We start from the raw sequence: 21,469 nt of genomic DNA, 5'->3' as shown, positions 1-21,469 counted from the left end.
ATATATGTAATACTTGTACCGAACCAGTGACCGGTATGACAAATACTAGTTGTACCGGCCGGTACGGTACCGTATTTAAAACAAGGGTGATGCTACAACCCCCACTGGGGGCTCCCGCTGGGGGCTGTAGATTATTTTATAGGTATTTTATTTAAATAATTTTTTATATAAATTTTTTAATATTTTAAAATTTTTTTAAAAAATAAAATAAATTTAAAATATTATTAAGAAAATATTTTTTTAATCAGAAAGTAAAAAAATATATTAAAAAATATTTTCTTAATTACGAAATAAAATAAAGAAAATATTTTTTAATAATATTATGATTTTTTTTAAATATTTAAAATGGACATGCTACAGTCTCGCTGTGGCTTCCGTTGGGCTTAATATGTATTTTTTTTATGTATATTTTTTTAATTTATTTTTTATATAGACTTTTTTTACACTTTTAAAAAATAAAATAAATTTAAAATATTATTAAAAAATACTTCCTTAATCAGAAAGTAAAAAAAATATTAAAAAATATTTCTTTAATCACGAAGTAGAATAAATATTATTTTTTATTCTATTTTGTGATTAAGAAAATATTTTTTAATAATATTATAATTTTTATTTTATTTTTTAAAATATTTAAAATTATTAAAAAATATTTATATAAAAAAAACGAAAAAAATATAGATAAAAAAATGCTACGTGCCTAGCGGGAGCCCCCAGCGGGGCATGTAGCATTTTCCTTAAAACAATGAGAATAAAAGGTCTACTTGTACTTGATCATATCAACCCTTTATTGAAGCACATAGTTTTTCTAAATTTAAAAGGGACTAGACATACTCTCGAAGCTGGGGCAAATGTAGGGACACCCTACCCACTATTAGGATGGATAGTGGTAAAAACTCAAGTTCATTACTTTTGATTGATTACTATGACCGCATGAGTAATTAATTATAAGATGATTGCATGTGTTAATTAAGAGGTCTGAAAATTAATGCGAAATGAAGCATATATGAGAATCTGATCAGATGCAAAGCATATAGTGAAGCTTAGAAATATGGCTTATCCTCTTCTTATTTAGGAGATCATGAAGCTCAAATCCCGAATGTGTTGTCATTTGTCAACAAATTAATTAAACTGGCCGTACACTTAATTGGCCCAATGATCAGTCGTTGGTTTTTGGAGCTGTCCTGATAAATATGCTTAATCTTATCCATAATGTTCGGATCGGCATCCTCATAATTAAAGCATGCTACACTCAGGTTAGGTTTCGATAAGATCAAATGTTTTTTATTTTTTTAATTTAATTTTTTCTATTTTTAGACATTTAAAAAATTCATAATATTATTAAAAATTAATTTCTTAATTGGATAAGATTAAGGTGACTACCAAATATGCCTACCAAATGTGCACATTAGTAGTATAAATGAGTTCTTTTTTCTTTAATTAATTTTTAAACATTCTTAAATATTAAAAAAAAATTAAAATTAAAAATAAATTTATTAATAGTTACTTTATTAACTATTAAATATTTATATATATATATATATATATATATACATATATGAATTTGATGGACATATTCAATAGTCGAATCATTTTCCTTTTCATTCAAGTATAATTTGTACCCACACCATGGTTGGCCTTATTCCAACGGTCTCCCGGGTTCGATTCCCAAGTGCGGAGTCTTTTGTCCTTTATTTTTTAAGCACCTATTCAGTATTCACACTATCCATTTTCCACAATAAATTCTCTTATTGTTTCATTTTTAAAAATTTTTTAGATTTAAGTGATGTTTAAAAGTAAAATTTTAAGATGAGATGTATTTTCTAAACAACTCTTAAATTTCATAATCTAATAATTATAAGTGGAAGTTAGGTTAAAAAAAAGATAAATATGTGAACTGAATCAATATAAATTCTCTTATCACTAAGAGAATGTTTGAAAATAATTTTTATTTCATCTCATGTTATTTTCTTTCTAAATATCTTTTAAATTAATCATTACAATTTTTCTTAGTTTTCAAACTTGTAAAAAAAAAATAATTGAAATTTTTTTTCAAATTTTAAAACAAAAATAATATTAAAAAATTTATATTTTAATAATATTTTAATTTTATAATATTTTTTATTAAACTTTTTCTTTATCTTTTTTTAAAATCTAATAAATACTTAACTTAAACTATTTCACTATTATTCATAAATTATTTTTTTATTATTTACAAAATTTTCATATCATCTTATTTTTCGAATCCCTTAGTCTGTATGGCGTCAGGTTAATATGTAACATCCTGTATTTTTTTTAGTGTATTTTTTTTTTAATTGAAAGATTATTTGTTATTAGTTTAAAATTTGATTATCTTGTTTAAAATTTTCAGATTTTAGTGGGTTTATTTTTATGATTTTTTAATTTGTGAAAATTAAGTTTGACATGTTTCCTTATTATTAATTATTGTTATGCATTTAATTTTCTTTTCATATTAAATTAACTTCTTGTTGGATTTAATTATTTATTTTATTTTTAATCACTACATTTGAATTATTTTATTTCACTTACTGTTTTAAAATCATTTTCGTTGGATCTTTTTTGTGACCCAAGATGTGAGGATTGGACCTCATTTCTTTTCCTACATTTTTTTTTGGCCTCTTCTCGCGCGCACACTACTCTCCCCCTCCCTCTCTCCGTCCGTTCCTTCATCCACCTAGCCCCGCCGCCTCGCGCCGCTGTGCGCGACACCTCCCGGCCCACCGTCCTCCCCAACCACCGGCGACCACCCCCCTGTAATCTCAGCCCCAATCGCGCCACCGTTAGCTCCCATGCGCATCACCAAGCCGTGGCACTCCTTGCGCCGATGCGCCGCCGTCGCGCCACCTCTGGCCACCATCTTCTCACCACATCATCCTCGACCTCCTAGCAACCCAATGGACCCAACCCCACCTCCGATCTGTCACCGGTGAAGCCCCACCATCAATATTTCCGTTTTGGGTATTTTTGCACTTCAACCACCCTTTGCGCCGCCACCCACGGCCAACCACCACCACCACTAGCTTCACCAACATCCCTAGGCCCTACCCTATCAATCTCGGGTCTTCGTTTACACCCGTTCAAAAGTGGGTTTTTGAGTCTCACGGCCACAGTGCATTTCGCACTGTTTTATTGCTGCGTTGCCGCTTCTAGCACCTTTGTGATCTTTCAAAAATTATATTATAGCATTGTAAGTATTTTTTCCAAAGAACTTTTGAGATTTAAATGTATTTTTTACACTAATTCATATTTACTGTGAATTTGTTGGTTGTGCCGGACTGAGTCCGAGGAGTAAGGGGGTCGGTTGGATTGGATGATGGAATTGTTTGCGTGAGATTGGTTTATGCTTTGAAATTTGTTGGCTGTTTCGGATTTAAATATTGGTGTTTTGAGTTTGACGTTGATCATGGTGGATATTGATGATTTTTAAGAAGTGATGATATATTTTGGGATTATGAGGGTTTTAAGTTTTGAGATATTAAAATAGGTTATTTTAGAAATTTAGGCTTAAATATCGAAACCGTGATTGATTGAAAACTTACAGAAATTATGTGATTATTTTTTATAGGTGACATTTTATATTCGACTCGACTTTTTTTGAGAAAAATTCTGAAAATCTAAGTTGTCCAAGTAAGCGGGGTTTATATACTGGTTTTGCATAAAATAAATGAAATGAGGTTGATTTTGAAAATATTCATGTTTATTTTTGAAAAGAAATCTAAAAACGACCTCAGATGTTTGTTCTGCATATGCATAAATTCTATAAGAGAAAGTATTTTCTGTCATGACTGGTGTGGACATGAGCTAGATTTGTACATTCTGTTTCTGAACTATACAAAAAGAGCGAATATGGAAGTCTAAAAGTTTTTGCTATGAATAAATGAAGATGTTTTGGTGTCTGTTTATTTCGAACATGTGAAATGATCTGAAACTTTTCAGTATTTTGTTTTGATATGATGTGTCATCTGAAAAACCTTGGCATGAAGTTCTGAATCTGTATCTGAATATATTCTGTTTCCGATGATGTTCCATTCTATTTCTGTTAAGGCCCAGCCACAGGTATAATGATGGTTTATAACCTTACCACGAGGATGAAACATGGTATACGGCCCAGCCACGGGTATAATGGTTGTTTATAACCCTACCACGGGGTGAAACATGGTATACGACCCAGCCACGGGTATAATGGTGGTTTATAATCCTACCACGGGAGTTAAACATGGTATTTGTCCTGATGTGATGCTAAGAGATGATATGATTATAATGTTTCAATTTGGAAATGCCAATGGAATTTTTTTTTGGGAACAAGTTTTTTTTTTTTTTTTAAATTTTGCTCTGATGTTTTGTAACAAGTTTTATTTATGCATTCTGAAAGAAAATATGTTGTTTTTGCATTCTAAAAGAAAATTTGTTGTTTCTGCATTCTGAAAGTAAATGTCTTGTTCTGCATATCGAACTTTATAAATGCTCATGTTTACATGCTAGTATATGCTCTCTACTTACTGAGTTGTTGATAACTCACTCTCTTATCTCTACAATATTTTTCAGATATTATGATGGTTCAGCTGATGATCAAGATTATGAGACATTGGGTGAGATGTTTTAAGTGTAGTGGTTCAAGTACAGGAAGTTTTTTATGAGTATTGTCGTATTTTATTTAGAAATTTTATTGTGTTGTAATGATTTGACATTTTGAAAAATTGGTTATATTGAGAAAATTAGATTGAATCGAATTTTCTAAATGATATTGAGAATTTGGAGTCTATTTTTATATTATTAGAATGTGAGTTTAAGTGTTAAGAAGTAACTCTCCGATCCGTGCAGGACCTGGACGTTACATAATATCTTCGTGTTTATCTCGTTTTGGTTGGAAAAATAGATTAAAAAAGAAAAAGAAAAATTGGAGCCTCCATCTTTATATTTGTGGTTCACGCCTCGGACATTACAACTTTCATGCCCACAAAACACAAGTTCAGTCGTTATTCTAGGATTGGATCCGCAATAGGCTTATGTTTTCGACCCATCGTGGATGCTAGGATTTCCTTTTAACCATGAGTACGTACCCAGAGTTCGATGGGCTGCCCAATACATTTGGAGGTAGGAATTGTTTAAAGCTTGAACTCATTTTACCCAATTAAAAACACAGACATAAAAGTCCGGACTTGGGCTTAATTGCATTTTCATGTCAAATTCTCAAGAGATGTGTGAATACTGATTTTACAAATAATTAGTCAAGTTAGCATCAAACTGCAGTAAAGCTTGTAAACTAGCAAAAATAGGATTACTATGTTCTCAGACCACAAATAACTTTCCTGATGAAATATTGAATGATGTTTATTGCAAGTGCAAAGAGGCCAGCAAACATGTCACTGTATGATCTCCCTCTTTCTATCTTCATTCCCTTCCCCAACAATTCTCTTCCAAAACCAATGCTCCCTCCACACTCTATCCATATGCTCAATCGGCATATTCTTAGTCTCCGGCAACAACAAATACACAAATACTGACATCACTACCACCCATCCCCCAAAGAAGAAAAAAATGCCAGATTTGAAGTGGCAAAGCATAGTAAGAAAAGCTTGAGCAACCATAAAAGTGAAGAGAAAGTTGACTGCCACTGTAATACTTTGCCCGACAGACCGAATCTCCAAGGGGAAAATCTCGCTTGGAACCAACCATCCTAGCGGCCCCCAAGACCAAGCAAACCCGGCCACATAAATACATACGAAAACTATAACCAAACTTACATACCTTTTGCTCATCCCTCCATAATCTCCTAGCTGAGCTGCAATGAGGCCACCAACCATGATTTGTGAGAGGAACATCTGAACACCCCCAATCATGAACAAAGCTCTTCGGCCAACTTTGTCCACTATGAGCATAGATATGAAGGTTGAGGCAGTGCCCACAACCCCAATAATCATAGCCGAGGACAGAAGTGACGCACTTTCTCCTAGTCCAATTGTTCGAAATAGTACGGGAGCATAGAAGGAGATAACGTTTATGCCGGTTACTTGTTGGAAAAATGGAATTGCAATTGCCATCACAAGTTGGGGCCTATACTTTCTCTGTATGATTTTCTTGAATGGGTGGTTAATGGACTTTGATATGGCACTTGCTCTCAGGAGGTCGTCGAGTTCTGCATCGACATCATTGGTGCCTCTGACACGTTGCAGCATTAGTTTGGCCTTTTCGTGGTTGTTGCTGTTCTGGATTAGGCTGTTGGGTGTCTCGGGAAGAAATAGTGCACCTAGTGTGAGGATTGAGGCTGGGACTGCGGCCATGGCTAGAGAGATTCGCCAACCCCAACCACCTTTAATCTTCTCAGTGCCAAAGTTGATGAGGTTGGATGATAGGACACCTATGCCAGCGCAGAGTTGGAACCCAATGTTCATTGCTCCTCTGCAGTTTGGTGGTGCCATTTCTGAGAGATACAAAGGGACTGACTGCAGAAATTAAAAATATTATAATTACATATATTTTCTAGAAGATAATTTCGACTACAATCCAAATAAAGGATTTTTTTTTTTTTTTTCATACAGATGGAAGTACTCAAGAAGTTGTTGCACAAACGAAAAGACAAGTAACTTACTATACCTGGTTGGCAAAACCAACCCCGATTCCAAGCAATATGCGACCAAAAATAAGCATATACACATTAAAAGCTGCACCACCAAGGGCTGAACCAGCAAGGAATGCAGCGCCTCCTAACAGAATCGATGGCTTGCGCCCATATGTTCTTGTGACTGATGAGGCAAACAAGGAAGCAACGAGACCAGCGATATAGAGTGAGGATGTGAAGGAGGTCAGCAGCTGACTATCAAATTTGCAGTAGTTGCTAATTCTGGTGTCTTCTCTCATCTTAGTGTACACCTCTCTGAAGAACTTCTCGAGAAAAGGCTCCATAGATGTCACTCCACCTTCATAGGTGCGCAGTTTATTTGGCAAAAGTTTGATGGTGCTCGAAATTAGCAATTAATAATTAGTGCGGGCGTATTTGAAGTTGAGATCATCACTAGAGAAGATCCTCATGATACTAGCCTACTAGGGCTGTAGACCTGGATACGGATCCAGGTACTTGATAATACCCAAATCCGTATCCGTCCAGATAAACCTGACCAAAACTTGTACGTATACCATATATAGTTCACTAGAAGATATACACAGCATACAAATTATAATCTTCAACCATATGCAATTTGTTATAAATAGGAGAATAATAGCATGGATATTTAAGTGAGAAATTTAGTAAGAAGGTACCTGAAACTCCAATATCGTAGCCAAAGATAAGGCCCCCCATGGCAGCAATCATGCAAGAAAGGACGACAAAGGGGGTCATCTTGCCATTATATTGCCCGCCTTCGCTTGTTATGGCTGACCCAACTGCCATATCTTCTTCCAAAGCTCGTTCACTGTGCATAGAGACGTACGATAGTTATAGGATCATATAAAGAGAGCAGTCTTGTTTGACTGTTATCAGTGCTAGGAAGTCAAAACAAAATATCACAGTTCTTGGATAGCTACTTGGATCTAAATAGCAAGGGAAATGCTATGCATCTACCCACACCGGCACACACTTCACATTACTTTTTTTTTTTTTACACTCAATAAATTGAGTGTGTGTCGGTGTGGGGCAGATGCAAATATTTTTCCAAATAGCAATTATCCACTCAAAGCTTTTATTTTAGGCTAGATCGAGATTAACACATGATTTTTAAGTGTTAATTATCATGTTGTCTTCATCGATTTTTCGAACATTATTAAGTATTGCAGAACCTAGCTATTTTATTTGTTTGTCTTTCTTCAACATATTTTTATCTTTACTCTTAAAATATAAAATAAATAATAAAAAATCTACAATATTTTCTTATAAGTTTAAATTTTTAGAATAAGTGAATGATGATTTCATATGGTATCAGAGTTAAAGGTTCTGAGATTGAATTATAACTTTACATTTTACGATTTATTTAATTAAATATTTTACGTGTTGGATCATCCATTAAATTGTTGATAAAAATAAATAAATTGTTTAGATAAAACAAACAAAATCATTCATAGTTGATTTAGCCGTATGAATTAAAAGTAGAGCCAATTTTTTCTTGAGATTAATATATTAAAAAATGAAAACTTTTTGTCGGAGATTTCAGATTTGTATACATTCACTTGATGTAAACTACGTTAAATCATGTTAAGAGCATCGATCTTACTTTAGATTTAAGGAGTGAGGAAAAACAGCTTATAAAAAGAAAAGAGAGGGAGAACAAGCCATGACGGAATATGTGGTCTAATTTTAAGATGCCAAAAAAGACTCCAGACGTACAGTACTCATTTGGAAATAATAAATGTTTCGTCCACGTAAAAATCTTAAGCGCGAGAATTAATTTTACATTAATATAGTTTAATATGATCTATCAAATTGTAAAAAAAAAAAAAAAAAATTAATATAAAGTATATTTAATACTTTGCATTAAGTCCCTTTAATGTTCAAATTTCGGACTCAAGACTTGTCTCCAAAACTATAACAATTTTTTATTTTTTAAACCTTGACAATTTGATTACAAAGAAAGGAAAAGAAAAAAAACTTTGGAGAAGTGCCAGGTCGGGGCAATTAGAACGAAATCACTCCTCTGGGCTCTAAAGACTAGGGGACTATTTGGGGTTGCGTTAAGATGGTAAAAAATGTTTGAATAATCTTAAAAATTCTTTAATGATAAAATTATATTTCATTAGTTGTTATATATTAAAATACTTTTAAATATAAAAAAGCTAAAAAATAGGTTTTAATAAAACATAATTTTGATAATTTTTCTCGAACATATTTTTTTTAAATAATTCATAACGTACTTTCAAATTTAAAGAAGATTGTTAAAGGATAAAAATATCCATATAATTTTTAGGTAATTATAGCTTTATTTTATAATCTTATCACAAATACGAAACTAAATCAATATTATATACATATATATATAGTCATTTGGTCTCCAAATCCATATTATATATACATATATCTTGCTAATACTTAAAAGTATGTATAAAGATGAACAGTAGTGAATAGTAGCACCCTTTTCTTTTTCTCGTTACTTTTTCTCGTTGCCTTCTGAAATTCAGTTCCAATTTTAGTCTTCTTCTTCGTTCGGTTAACATTATTTACACACTTAAAATATCTAATCCTTACATTCAACAGATACATGTAAAATATCTGATCTTTACATATAAGAGATAAAATATCTGATCTACACACTTAGAATTTAGATTTACAGAACAATTCTCAAACTCAACTCGAGGAAGAAAAAAATTTCCCATGCTTTTGAGATTTCTTCTCGCCGTTAGTACGTAGTTCTATTCTAATTTCACCTCTAACTTTTGCATCTTGTTTTTCTATTTTCTGTTTCTCGCATATTTGTTTTCTGTTTCTCCGTGTGCGTTTGCGTGGGGGAGACGGAGGGCTGCGCGTGGGGGACTCCGAAGGTGGGTGCGATGGTCGCCGCCTTGAGGGGGACTCCTCGGTGGTGGTCGTGAGGTTCGGTGGCGACGTACGGCGGCGTAACATGAAACAAATGGGTGAAACCCATTTCCGTTCGGTTTCCGTGGGGGAGACGGAGGGCTGCGCGTGGCGGACTTCGAAGGTGGGTGGGATGATCGCCGCCTTGAGGGGGATTCCTCGGTGGTGGTCGTGACCTTCGGTGGCTGCGTACGGCGGCGCAAAATCACATAAATGGGAGAAACCCATTTCGGTTCTCTTTCCACGGAGGAGATCCATGGTTGCGCGTGGGGAACATTGGTGGTGCCAGGGATGCTCGTCGGCGTGAGGGGAACACGCCGGTGTTGGCGGTGATCATGGCCGGCGCTCGGCGGCACCGGGCTGCGCTGGAGGAGAAGGAGCCGCACTCCCAAATCGCCTAGGAGAGAGAGAGAGTTTAGGAATAAAAAATTTTTCCTATAAAATCACTTAAATAACTATTTATATGTTCTATTATTCTACAATTTTCCATATGAAAATATTAAATAATAGTAAATTTTTTTTTTTTCTTTACAACTCTACTTTTGTTCTTACTAGAATTTTATATTGTTGAATTTTTTATATAGGTTGAGCTCCATGAAGTTGAAAGTGGAAACAAAATATCCCAACAACTAGCTACTCATAAAAATATCAAAAGTATGGATCTTTTAACTTTTTAGTTTCATACTGTGAATTAATAACTGAAATAATTCATTTTACTTCTCTATTTTAGAATCTTTTAAGTCAATTATTTAATATCATTTATTCAATATTTATTCTGGATGAACTTTGAGCTGTTTTAAATTATAATTTCGAATTAAATGTTATTCCGACATAATTAAATGTTATATCTTATTAGTTATATATGCATGTTTATAGAAAAAAAAAATTTAAAATTGCTATAAAATTGCTCATAAAATTCTACCGACAAATTTAGTTCTATATGTAAATATTTACATCAATATTTACAGTTTTACCCATATAATTATACATAATCAATTAGTAAAATATTGAAATTTTTAAAAATCGAAACTTTAATTACATAATTTGATAAAATAGAGTACACATTCAATAAAAATAATATTGTGCATAAACTTGTATTTTAAAATATGCTTCAAGAACAAAATGAAATAAAAGTTTTATGAATATTAATAATAAAGTTTGTAAATAATAGAGATGTAGTTTCCGATTAAATAATTATTAGATTTTAAAAAATGAAACATAACAGTTGAATAAAAATTATTATAAAATTAAAATATTTTTAAATTATAATTTTGTAATCATACCTCTTCTGCTATTGTTTTACTACTAAACAATTTGTTTTCCTTTTACTATTTATATTTGAATTAAAAACTTCAGAATTTATTCTTATTGCAAAATATAAAATTAAATTAATTCAATCAATCAATATAATCATATAATTTAATTAAAAATAAATTTAATTTTATAAATTTATTCAATTTAAAAAATATATATAAAAATTGCTATAAACTTGCTCATAAAATTCTACCGACAAATTTAGTTCTATATGTAAATACTTACATCAATATTTACAATTTTACCCATATAATTATACATAATCAATTAGTAAAATATTGAAATTTTTAAAAATCGAAAATTTAATTACATAATTTGATAAAATAGAGTACACATTCAATAAAAATAATATTGTGCATAAACTTGTATTTTAAAATATGCTTCAAGAACAAAATGAAATAAAAATTTTATGAATATTAATAATAAAGTTTGTAAATAATAGAGATGTAGTTTCCGGTTAAATAATTATTAGATTTTAAAAAATGAAACATAACAGTTGAATAAAAATTATTATAAAATTAAAATATTTTTAAATTATAATTTTGTAATCATACCTCTTCTGCTATTGTTTTACTATTAAACAATTTGTTTTCCTTTTACTATTTATATTTGAATTAAAAACTTCAGAATTTATTCTTATTGCAAAATATAAAATTAAATTAATTCAATCAATCAATATAATCATATAATTTAATTAAAAATAAATTTAATTTTATAAATTTATTCAATTTAAAAAATATATATAAAAATTGCTATAAAATTGCTCATAAAATTCTACCGACAAATTTAGTTCTATATGTAAATACTTACATCAATATTTACAGTTTTACCCATATAATTATACATAATCAATTAGTAAAATATTGAAACTTTTAAAAATCGACAATTTAATTAAATAATTTGATAAAATAGAGTACACATTCAATAAAAATAATATTGTGCATAAACTTATATTTTAAAATATGCTTCAAGAACAAAATGAAATAAAAATTTTATGAATATTAATAATAAAGTTTGTAAATAATAGAGATGTAGTTTCCGATTAAATAATTATTAGATTTTAAAAAATGAAACATAACAGTTGAATAAAAATTATTATAAAATTAAAATATTTTTAAATTATAATTTTGTAATCATACCTCTTCTGCTATTGTTTTACTACTAAACAATTTGTTTTCCTTTTACTATTTATATTTGAATTAAAAACTTCAGAATTTATTCTTATTGCAAAATATAAAATTAAATTAATTCAATCAATATAATCATATAATTTAATTAAAAATAAATTTAATTTTATAAATTTATTCAATTTTTCATTCTTTTTCAAAAGAAAAAATGCTCCTTCTTCTACAAGACAAAAGTTATTCCTCCCCCATAAAAAACATTAATAAGGAACTAATTAAACATACCAACTATTTTTCATTTCACACCTCTTTTTCAGAAAACATACACATGCTTCACATAAGTTGTGAGAGAGAGAGAGATTAAGATTTCTAATCTGTAACAATGAGTGCATGGCTTTATATCCATTAACAAAGAATTCTCATAAAAACCTTCGTAGAGAAAGGATATTAGTATTTCCTTTAGTACTACCTCTAAATTTGCTAAACTTTCTTGGGCACGTCAACGAAAAAGCTGGCCTTTTTAAAAAAAAAAAAAATTAACATAGGGAACCTATCTTCTTATAATGGTACCCCCCATTTGCATGCATAAGTATAGTAGTGGTATTAATGTCTTCCACTTAAAACTCACTGTACAGATTACAAATCCCGGCCATTACTTAATATAATTATATTTTTCTCCTCTTCAATCAACGTTACACCATTAATTTAATTAAATTAGTAATCTACTCTAAAACTCACATAATATATATGTCTTTCTCTTTTCAAATTACACCATGATCTTATAGAGCATCGAACTTGATTTAATTACGCAAAATTTCAAATAATATATATGCCAGTTTTTAGCTTTTAACTATCCATGCACTCAAAACATAAACACCACATTGAATTAACTATTCTGCTTTTTATAATCATAAAATACTATTATATATATAAAAACTTGAGACAAGAAATATATATAAAAACTTGCAAACAAAATATAACATTCTCATGAGTTTCAAAATTTGTTGTTTCCTTTTATTTGTTTAAATATTTAATTCAATTGTAAGTTTTTTATTTCTACTTTCTTCATCTGCAATTCATGCTATAACAGTTATATAATTTCTATATCTATTGGTGGTTCATTTCTAATTTTCATTATCCATTTTTTACAGCTTCGTTAAATTTGCTGAGTTGATTGGAATTTTTTAGTCTTTTTTCAAGACTACCAAGGTAACCAACGATGCTATAAATATATCTTTTTCAATAGGTGGTTTTATTCTGTTGGAATACATACTTAGATTGAAAAAGTTTTTGAATTTGCATCATTATGAGTTTCTCTTTTATCCAGTTATCAACAAGAATTCTTTCATTCGATGTATAAATGAAAAGTAGTAAGCTTATATTAATAAATTAGTACAAATTTATCATTATATGATTAATTAGTTCTTTGATATTCTTATAACTTCGATTCTTGTTTAAAATGATTTCCAAGGTACTGCAAAACATCCTAAGATAAACAATTTATATGAGGCTCTTTCTTTAGAAGAAAAAGAACATATACGACAAAAAAAGAAAGAAAGATATCTGCAACAAAGGAATTCTACGAATGATACTACTCAACATGAAGAACAATTTTTCTCCCAACCAATCGTTCACGATGAAACAAATGTATTGGGAGATCATATAGAATTCATACACAATAATGAAGAAGTCAAGCCATATTGTACAAAAACACAACGCACTTTTCGTGCCGAAGCTGGAACCAGTGATATATCCTTCGTTGAACAATTTGAATATAGTTCTAATATTGGTAGTTCTGGAGTACTCTATCAGGAAATAAACACAGTTGAAATTACGTCAACAAAATCTCTCTTTCGGGATAAGAAAGATGTATAAAATTAAATCGTATTTATTTTCCTTCTTTTCCTTTCTTATATACAACTTCATTCAATGATACCACTATTGGAAACTATAGCAACTTTAAGAATTTACCTCATTTTTATGATTCATTTTTCCTCCATAGGAAATCAACATAAACAATCAGCTGGTCATAGGAAAATATTACAAACAGTGCCATTTGAGGTAACTTTCTTACCATCAGTACCACTCTGTAGATTTTGTGAAGTAAAAAGATTTCAACATGAAACGAAGGGTTTTTGTTGTGCCGATGGAACAATGTCTTTAACTACAAATGATGTTCCAGAACAACTTTACCATTTGTTTACTTCTAACACAGTTGAATCTATCAACTTTCTTACGTATGTTCGCACATACAACAACAAATTTGCTTTCACATCATTTGGAGTTAAATTTGATAGAGATTTGTGTAGAAGGAACAGAGGTATTTACACATTTCTAACTCAAGGTCAAATTTATCATTACATTAATGACTTAGTTCCTTTGAATGGACATCCTTCATATCTACAACAATATTTTTATGATACCGAACATGAATTGGACAATCGTGTTTATGACATTGGAAGATTGGATTTATCAACTGTTGCCCAACTTATGGATATTCTTCATGTTAATCCATACTCAACATTCTTTCGAACTCTTGGAGATTTGCCCAATTTGAAAAATCACAAAATTCATATTAGATCAGATGTGGGTTTAGATCAGCGTGTTTTTAACATTCCGTCAGCTTCTCAAGTAGCAGTCATTTGGATTGAAGATGATGATTCAGAACATTTGAGAGGACGAAATATTGTGGTATTCAATCATGCAGGTGGAAGTCATATAGTCCAATACTATTTTGGCTGTTATGATCCACTGCAATATCCATTGTTATTTCCTTTTGGTGATACTGGTTGGCACCAAGGAATATTAAGAATAAAGAAAGGGGAAAGACTACCATAACAAGTAACAAGAGCATCAGTCGACCCTCAACAATCAGTATCAGCAGAACAACTGCTTATAAAGGAACAATAAGGTTAAAATAATTATTCTTCTTTTAACTTTTAATTGTTCTAATATAATAATGTTATATTTCTAATTTATTAAATTTATTATCTTACAGTGCTGAAAAAAAATAGAAAACAACAGGTTGTCTCATGCCGCGAGTACTATTGTTACAAACTTCAAATTAGGAAAAATACAAAATCTATTTTATTGTTCTCGGGCCGTTTACTGCAGCAGTTTGTTGTTGATATGTACGTAAAAATTGAGACGTCAAGATTGGATTATTTTCGTAATAAGCAACAAGAGATTCGATCTGAAGTATATCAAGGAATAGTTGACAGTCTATCAATTGGACAAAACAATGCTTCTAAAGTTGGTAAACGCACAATTCTGCCTTCTTCTTTTATTAGAGGTCCAAGAGATATGCGCAAAATATATATGGAAGCAATAGCTTTAGTCCAACGCTTTGGAAAACCGGACATCTTTTCAACCATGACATGCAACCCAAGTTGGAAAGAAATCTTAGATAAATTGGGTCCACAAGAAGAAGCACAAAATCGTCCTGATTTGATTGCACATATCTTTAGAGCAAAATTAGAAGAACTGAAGGATGAATTATTCAAACGGGAGATATTTGGGAAAGTTTCAGCATATGTATATGTCATTGAACATCAAAAAAGAGGACTACCACATGCACATTTCTTGATCATACTACAAAGAGATTGGAAAATCTATGCTCCAGAATTTTTTGATGAAATTGTATCAGCAGAAATACCTGACAAATAAAGAAATCTACATTTGCACAAGACAGTAAAAAGACATATGATACATGGCCCCTGTGGAGTACTGAATCCGAACAATGTGTATATGAAAACAAATGACAGTTGTAAAAACCACTTTCCAAAAGGTTTTGTACCTAACACAACTGTTGGAATCGATTGTTTCCCACAATACAAACGTTGTGATAATGGAATAACTGTCAAAGTCAGAGGTAAAGATTTAGATAACCGTTGGGTTGTTCCACATAATCCATATCTCCTCGCAAAATTTGATTGCCACTTGAATGTAGAAATTTGCTCAACAATCAAAGCAGTCAAATACCTTTATAAGTACATTTATAAAGGTCATGATCGTGTTGCTTTCAACTTGATTCCTGGACAAAACATCCAAGATATAGATGAAATCTAACAATTTCAATCAGCCAGATGGATTGCTCCACCAGAAACTATGTGGAGAATATATGGTTTTATTCTTAATGAAATGCATCCATCGGTTTACAGTTTACATCTACATCTTGAAGATCAACATTTGGTAGCTTTTCATGCACATGACGACCTTAACAATGTTCTGAGATCTGATTTTACGACAAAATCAATGTTGACTGAATTCTTTTCAACAAATCAAGCTAATGAAAATGCACGAAAACTACTGTACAAAAAATTTCCTGAAACTTTTGTTTGGAACCAACAACACAAAATATGGACTCCAAGAAAGAAGAAAACTGTTATAGGCCGCATTGTTACAGCAAGTCCATTCGAAGGTGAAATGTATTACTTACGGATATTGTTAAATCATATAAGAGGCCCTTTATCATTTGACCACATCAAAACAGTTGGCAATGTCACTGCACTAACCTTTCGTGAAGCAGCTACATTACATGGTTTGTTACAAAGATATACAAGTTTGCAAGATTGTATGCAAGAGACTTCCTTATACCAAATACCACACAGTTTAAGACGGTAATTTGCAACAATTTTAGTATATTGTAATCCAAAAAATCCTAGAGAACTTTGGGAATATTTTGAACAAGATATGTCAAGTGATTTCCAAACAAGTGTTGCAACATCAGCAGATATTAGGACAAAAGTCTTACGAAGCATCTCTTCTACACTTGAATCGATAGGAAAAGACATAAACATGTTTCATTTAATAGAACATGATGTCTCTTTTGATCAGAACGAAACTGAAGCTAGAGAAATAAATGATGAATTTGCAGTTTTGATACCAGAAGAAGATCTTATGGCATCGATGAGTCTTAAAATCCTGAACAACAACACGCGTATGAATCAATTTTGCAAAAAGTCCTTCTAAATGAATCTGCTGCATTTTTCATTGATGGTCCGGGTGGAACAGGGAAAACATTCTTATATAAAGCACTTCTCGCTACAGTAAGATCAAAAAACTTAATTGCTCTTGCAACTGCATCGTCTGGTGTTGCTGCATCTATTTTACCTAGGGGTCGAACAGCACATTCACGCTTCAAAATTCCATTAGATCTTGACAAAAATAGTACTTGTTGTGTAAGCAAACAAGGTGCTCTTGCCAAATTGTTACGTCTTGCAAAGTTAATCATATGGGATGAAGCACCTATGTCTAGAAAAGAATGTATGCAAGCATTGGATAAAATGTTACGAGACATAACTGATTCAAGATTACCATTTGGTGGAAAAATTATCGTATTCGGTGGAAATTTTCGTCAAGTCTTACCTGTGATTCGTAAAGGCACAAAACAAGAAGAAGTTAATGCCAGTTTAGCATCGTCATATTTGTGGTCTACTTTAACTAAGATTAGGTTGAGTGAAAATATGCGAGCAAGATTCGATCCAAATTTCTCAAATTATTTACTTCAGGTCGGAAATGGAACAACACCAATCACAATTGAGAATAAGATCAAAATTCCTAATGAAATGCTTATTCCTTACAAAAATGATGTGGAGTCTTTAGATGATCTGATCGATGCAGTCTTCCAAGATATTGGCAGCTATTCAGAAAATCTATCCGAAATGACAAATCGAGCTATCTTGACACCAAAGAACAACTCTGTCGATGAGATAAATACAATACTTATTCAAAGATTTCCTGGTACAGTTACACAATACTATAGCTTCGATGAAACGATTGATACATCAGAACAAGGAATCATGGAGGATTTTTTAAACACATTGACACCAAATGGACTTCCACCTCATGAACTGTTACTAAAAAAAAATTGTCCTATCATGTTACTCAGAAATGTCAATCATTCAGAAGGTTTATGCAATGGAACACGTCTTATTTGTCGCAACTTTGAACGAAATATCATCGATGCTGAAATTGCAGTTGGTCACCACACCGGAAAAAGAGTTTTCATACCAAGGATTCCTTTCTTGCCAAATGCAGACAATAATAGTGGTTTTTCATTCAAAAGAACACAATTTCCTATCAGATTAAGTTTTGCGATGACAATAAATAAATCACAAGGACAGACATTAGATTTTGTTGTGTATACTTGCCTCAACCTGTATTTTGTCATGGCCAACTTTATGTAGTACTATCAAGAGCCAAAACTTCTGCTTCGGTAAAAGTTCTTATAAGACCAGTATCAACTCAAGATTGTGAAGAAGCTGAAACAAATAATATTGTTTATAAAGAATTACTAACACTAGCATATCCATCATAAACTTATGTAAGTAATCAAATTTCAATATATACCTCTCAATTGAATACAATTTGTTTTTCCATTATGTAATTTTCACAACTTCCTATTTTTCTTTTATTAAAATTGTTTTATTTAAATTCAATTGTTTACACTAATATTTTTTTTCTTCATTCATAAGTAGGCTTCAACATGCCGACTATCTATACATCAATCAAAGACATTACTCCAAGTACAAGAAATTGGAGCATCAAGATGATTGTGTCAGACAAATCTCCCAAACGTACTGCACAACATTCACCGACAAAATATCAAAATCTGACATTGATAGACCCTGAGGTAACACATTGACATCATTATCATATTTGCAAAAATATACTTAATATTTATATTATATTCTTTCACATGATGTATCCAAAATAAATATGTTTTCCCCTTACAACATAGATTCATTCTAACTATATTCTCAAATTAAATCTTATATATATTTAATAAATACTATTTTACAATCAATAGAATACAAATAACTATTCATTTATACAATATTATGCAGGGAAACCGACTACAAGCAACAATTTTTGACAAAGATATAGACCTACGTAATGACATGTTACATATCTTCCGGTCTTACTACATCAGTAATGCTTATGTTAAGCCTTTAGATCCCAAGCATAGAATTGAAGCGCATGAATACCAGTGGATCTTAAATTCAAGAACAATCATCGAAAACATTCCAGATGACGAAGTGGAATTACAACCACCAGAATATGATATTATCTCATTCACCAATCTGCATAACTACAAAGACACTGGAACTGAAATAGGTAAATATCACATCAATATATTTAACGTACATCTTGATACTCTTATTCAGCTTTCACAAAAATTTTTTTTAACATAATTCGACAGCTATTCTGGCGATCGCAATATACATGAAACCTCCTAGAGAAATTACCTCAATACATGGGCCAACAAAAATTCAAGAAATATATGTTATCGACCAGAGGTAAAAAATATTTCTCAACTATATATGTGATATTAATAAATTCTTTAATTAACTTGTTTTCAATACTATTTCATCATGCTACACTTTTAAATACTCTCTCCTAAATTTTACAGCCTAATGCTCATATGGTTAACTATGTGGAGTCGATTTGTGGATGGTGAATGCCGAACAATCTCTGATATTATTGAAGTTAAGCCAACTCTACTCGCAACACGTATAAAAGTCGGTTCATACAATGGTATATTACACAACTTATAATATCAGCATTTATTAAAAATAGAATGTTATTATCTACTAACAAATTTCTTTTCTTTATATAGGTCTTTCTCTTTCATCTCAACCAACAAGTGTATTTACCTTAAATCCTGTCATCTCTGCTGCAACTCCATTGTGTCAATGGTAATTCTTTCTTACTTTATTATATATATATACAATCTGTACCTATTATATCTTTTCCTCCATGATTTATCTCATTCATTTTAAATTATTCTAAAAATATTTAGGACGATGCTAAACCATGCACTGCTTGAAGAAATCGTCGAAAAAAATCTACATCACACAACGACATCAACATCAGCATCGGCATCAAATGTTGACATGAAAGACATAATTAAGCTTGATGATCTTGCTGGTTTTCTTAAATCATTACAACTAATGACGGTACATTTCTACAGTCTTCTTAAACTTTTTTTTCTTTATATATATTGCCTTTTAAAAATTTTACACATGCATTTTCAAAATAAATACAACCTTATCTTAAGACTACATACTATTTACAACCACTAAAAATATATATCTATTGCAAAATTAATGCAGAAAGTAAAATTTTGGATTAAAGCAACTATTTGTGTGGTTGATCTCCATCAAATATTCTTCTACATGTGCTGCATTGGGTGTAAGAAAGGGACTGGATATGAACAAAATGAAAAATTTCAATGTTATCATTGCAAATATATGAGTAATGCACAACCACGGTATATATATCTTATATTCATATTTTACGTCGTAAATGTTTCTTTAATCAATTTTATATTATATTCAAATTATTGCTTAATCATTCAGACTAAAAAATATAGTTTGTTTATATAGCTGTCGAGCTTACATCGACGTTGACGATGGTAATGGACGACTGAGGGCTGTCATGTTCGGTAAAATTGCAGAAGAAGCTCTAGGTTGCACAACAATCGAACTAATGGAACATACAGGAGAGGTAACCAACTTATTCATATTCCAATTTATATTTTAAAAACATTTAATTTTAGATATTCAAATAGGAAGTTATTAAAATTATCTTTTACATTATATTTATTCACCATACAGGAACATTTACCGTATATCCAAAATATTGTAAAATTATGTTCAACCAAAAAATGGATCATACAATTGGGTGCAGATTTAGATCAACTCCAAAAACAACGTCACAAAAACTTCAATGTTCTCTCCATAAATGCTGTGAATGAGGAGAACACACCACTTTGAATCCATAACCCGGACACTTTACTTTCAGTAACAAAAGAAATACTTATGTAATATTTAGTTGTTTCAGACTTTACTTTCAGTAACGAAAGAAACAATTATGTAATATTTAGTCGTTTTAGACTCTACTTTCAGTAACGAAAAAAACAATTATGTAATATTCACTTTCCAGACTTGCTTAAACATATAGTTTGTTTAAATCTATTATCAGAGACCTTAAACAATTATATTTTGCTTAAACAATTAGTTATATTATCTTCATAGACCTTATCATTAAATTCTCTTCTTCTACACTAGATGTTTATATTTTAGAATAATCTAATACGGGGCAAACGTGCATCGCACGTAAATTCACTGCTAGTATATAGTCATTTGGCTATGAATCTGACATTCATAGTCGACTACATTTTGTGTTCACCACGAATTCATTATTTTTTAAAGTTGAGTTCGATTTTGTTCATGTGTTGTTTGATTAATTTTTTGTTTTCTTTAAGTAAAATAGATTTCATTATTGATAATTTATATATTTTGGTAAAGAAAAGTGTAGCAAACACAAAAATATTTCACAAAATTAAATTTACAAACTGACATAACTTTATATGATACGTTGAATCTACTTTATAGCAAAAGTAACTTTACAATCTAATATAAAATATTAAATTAAGTCACGTCAATTTGTAAATTTATTTTTATAAAATTTTTTTACGGTTAAAACATTTATCTTTGATAAATTTGCT

At 31.0% G+C, this 21,469-nt stretch overlaps 2 protein-coding genes across 2 annotated transcripts; one reads left to right on the top strand and one right to left on the bottom strand.

Annotated features, from left to right (window-relative positions):
• Positions 1 to 5,278: 5,278 nt before the first annotated feature.
• On the bottom strand, positions 5,279 to 7,413 carry LOC109008794 (hexose carrier protein HEX6-like). The gene is made up of 3 exons (XM_035695551.1): positions 7,276 to 7,413; positions 6,613 to 6,935; positions 5,279 to 6,461 (listed from the first exon to the last, which is right to left on the bottom strand). The coding sequence occupies exons 1-3, from the start codon at positions 7,403 to 7,405 to the stop codon at positions 5,382 to 5,384; spliced, it is 1,533 nt and encodes a 510-aa protein (XP_035551444.1). The 5' UTR covers positions 7,406 to 7,413; the 3' UTR covers positions 5,279 to 5,381.
• Positions 7,414 to 16,647: 9,234 nt separating this feature from the next.
• On the top strand, positions 16,648 to 20,952 carry LOC118343811 (ATP-dependent DNA helicase PIF1-like). Its single transcript, XM_035682618.1, has 6 exons — positions 16,648 to 16,894; positions 16,969 to 17,957; positions 18,804 to 19,074; positions 19,577 to 19,655; positions 20,346 to 20,466; positions 20,944 to 20,952. Exons 1-6 carry the CDS (start codon positions 16,648 to 16,650, stop codon positions 20,950 to 20,952), a joined length of 1,716 nt encoding a protein of 571 aa, XP_035538511.1.
• Positions 20,953 to 21,469: the final 517 nt, after the last annotated feature.

This window comes from Juglans regia, chromosome 11, assembly GCF_001411555.2.
Source record: "Juglans regia cultivar Chandler chromosome 11, Walnut 2.0, whole genome shotgun sequence".
In the NCBI taxonomy this organism is placed as follows: domain Eukaryota; kingdom Viridiplantae; phylum Streptophyta; class Magnoliopsida; order Fagales; family Juglandaceae; genus Juglans; species Juglans regia.
Note: the sequence above shows the minus strand (reverse complement) of the source record. Positions and strands in the feature narration are given on the sequence as shown.

What these genes read in the sequence shown, in the direction of transcription:
- LOC109008794 (XM_035695551.1), bottom strand. Translation starts at nt 7,405, where the DNA reads ATGGCAGTTGGGTCAGCCATAACAAGCGAAGGCGGGCAATATAATGGC. An exon ending in CTACGATATTGGAGTTTCAG is followed by an intron (nt 6,936 to 7,275) that starts GTACCTTCTTAC and finishes GCACCTATGAAG; the next exon opens with GTGGAGTGACATCTATGGAG. An exon ending in GGGTTGGTTTTGCCAACCAG is followed by an intron (nt 6,462 to 6,612) that starts GTATAGTAAGTT and finishes TAATTTCTGCAG; the next exon opens with TCAGTCCCTTTGTATCTCTC.
- LOC118343811 (XM_035682618.1), top strand. Translation starts at nt 16,648, where the DNA reads ATGTCAAGTGATTTCCAAACAAGTGTTGCAACATCAGCAGATATTAGG. An exon ending in AGACACTGGAACTGAAATAG is followed by an intron (nt 19,075 to 19,576) that starts GTAAATATCACA and finishes TTCTTTATATAG; the next exon opens with GTCTTTCTCTTTCATCTCAA. An exon ending in GCAACTCCATTGTGTCAATG is followed by an intron (nt 19,656 to 20,345) that starts GTAATTCTTTCT and finishes TTGTTTATATAG; the next exon opens with CTGTCGAGCTTACATCGACG.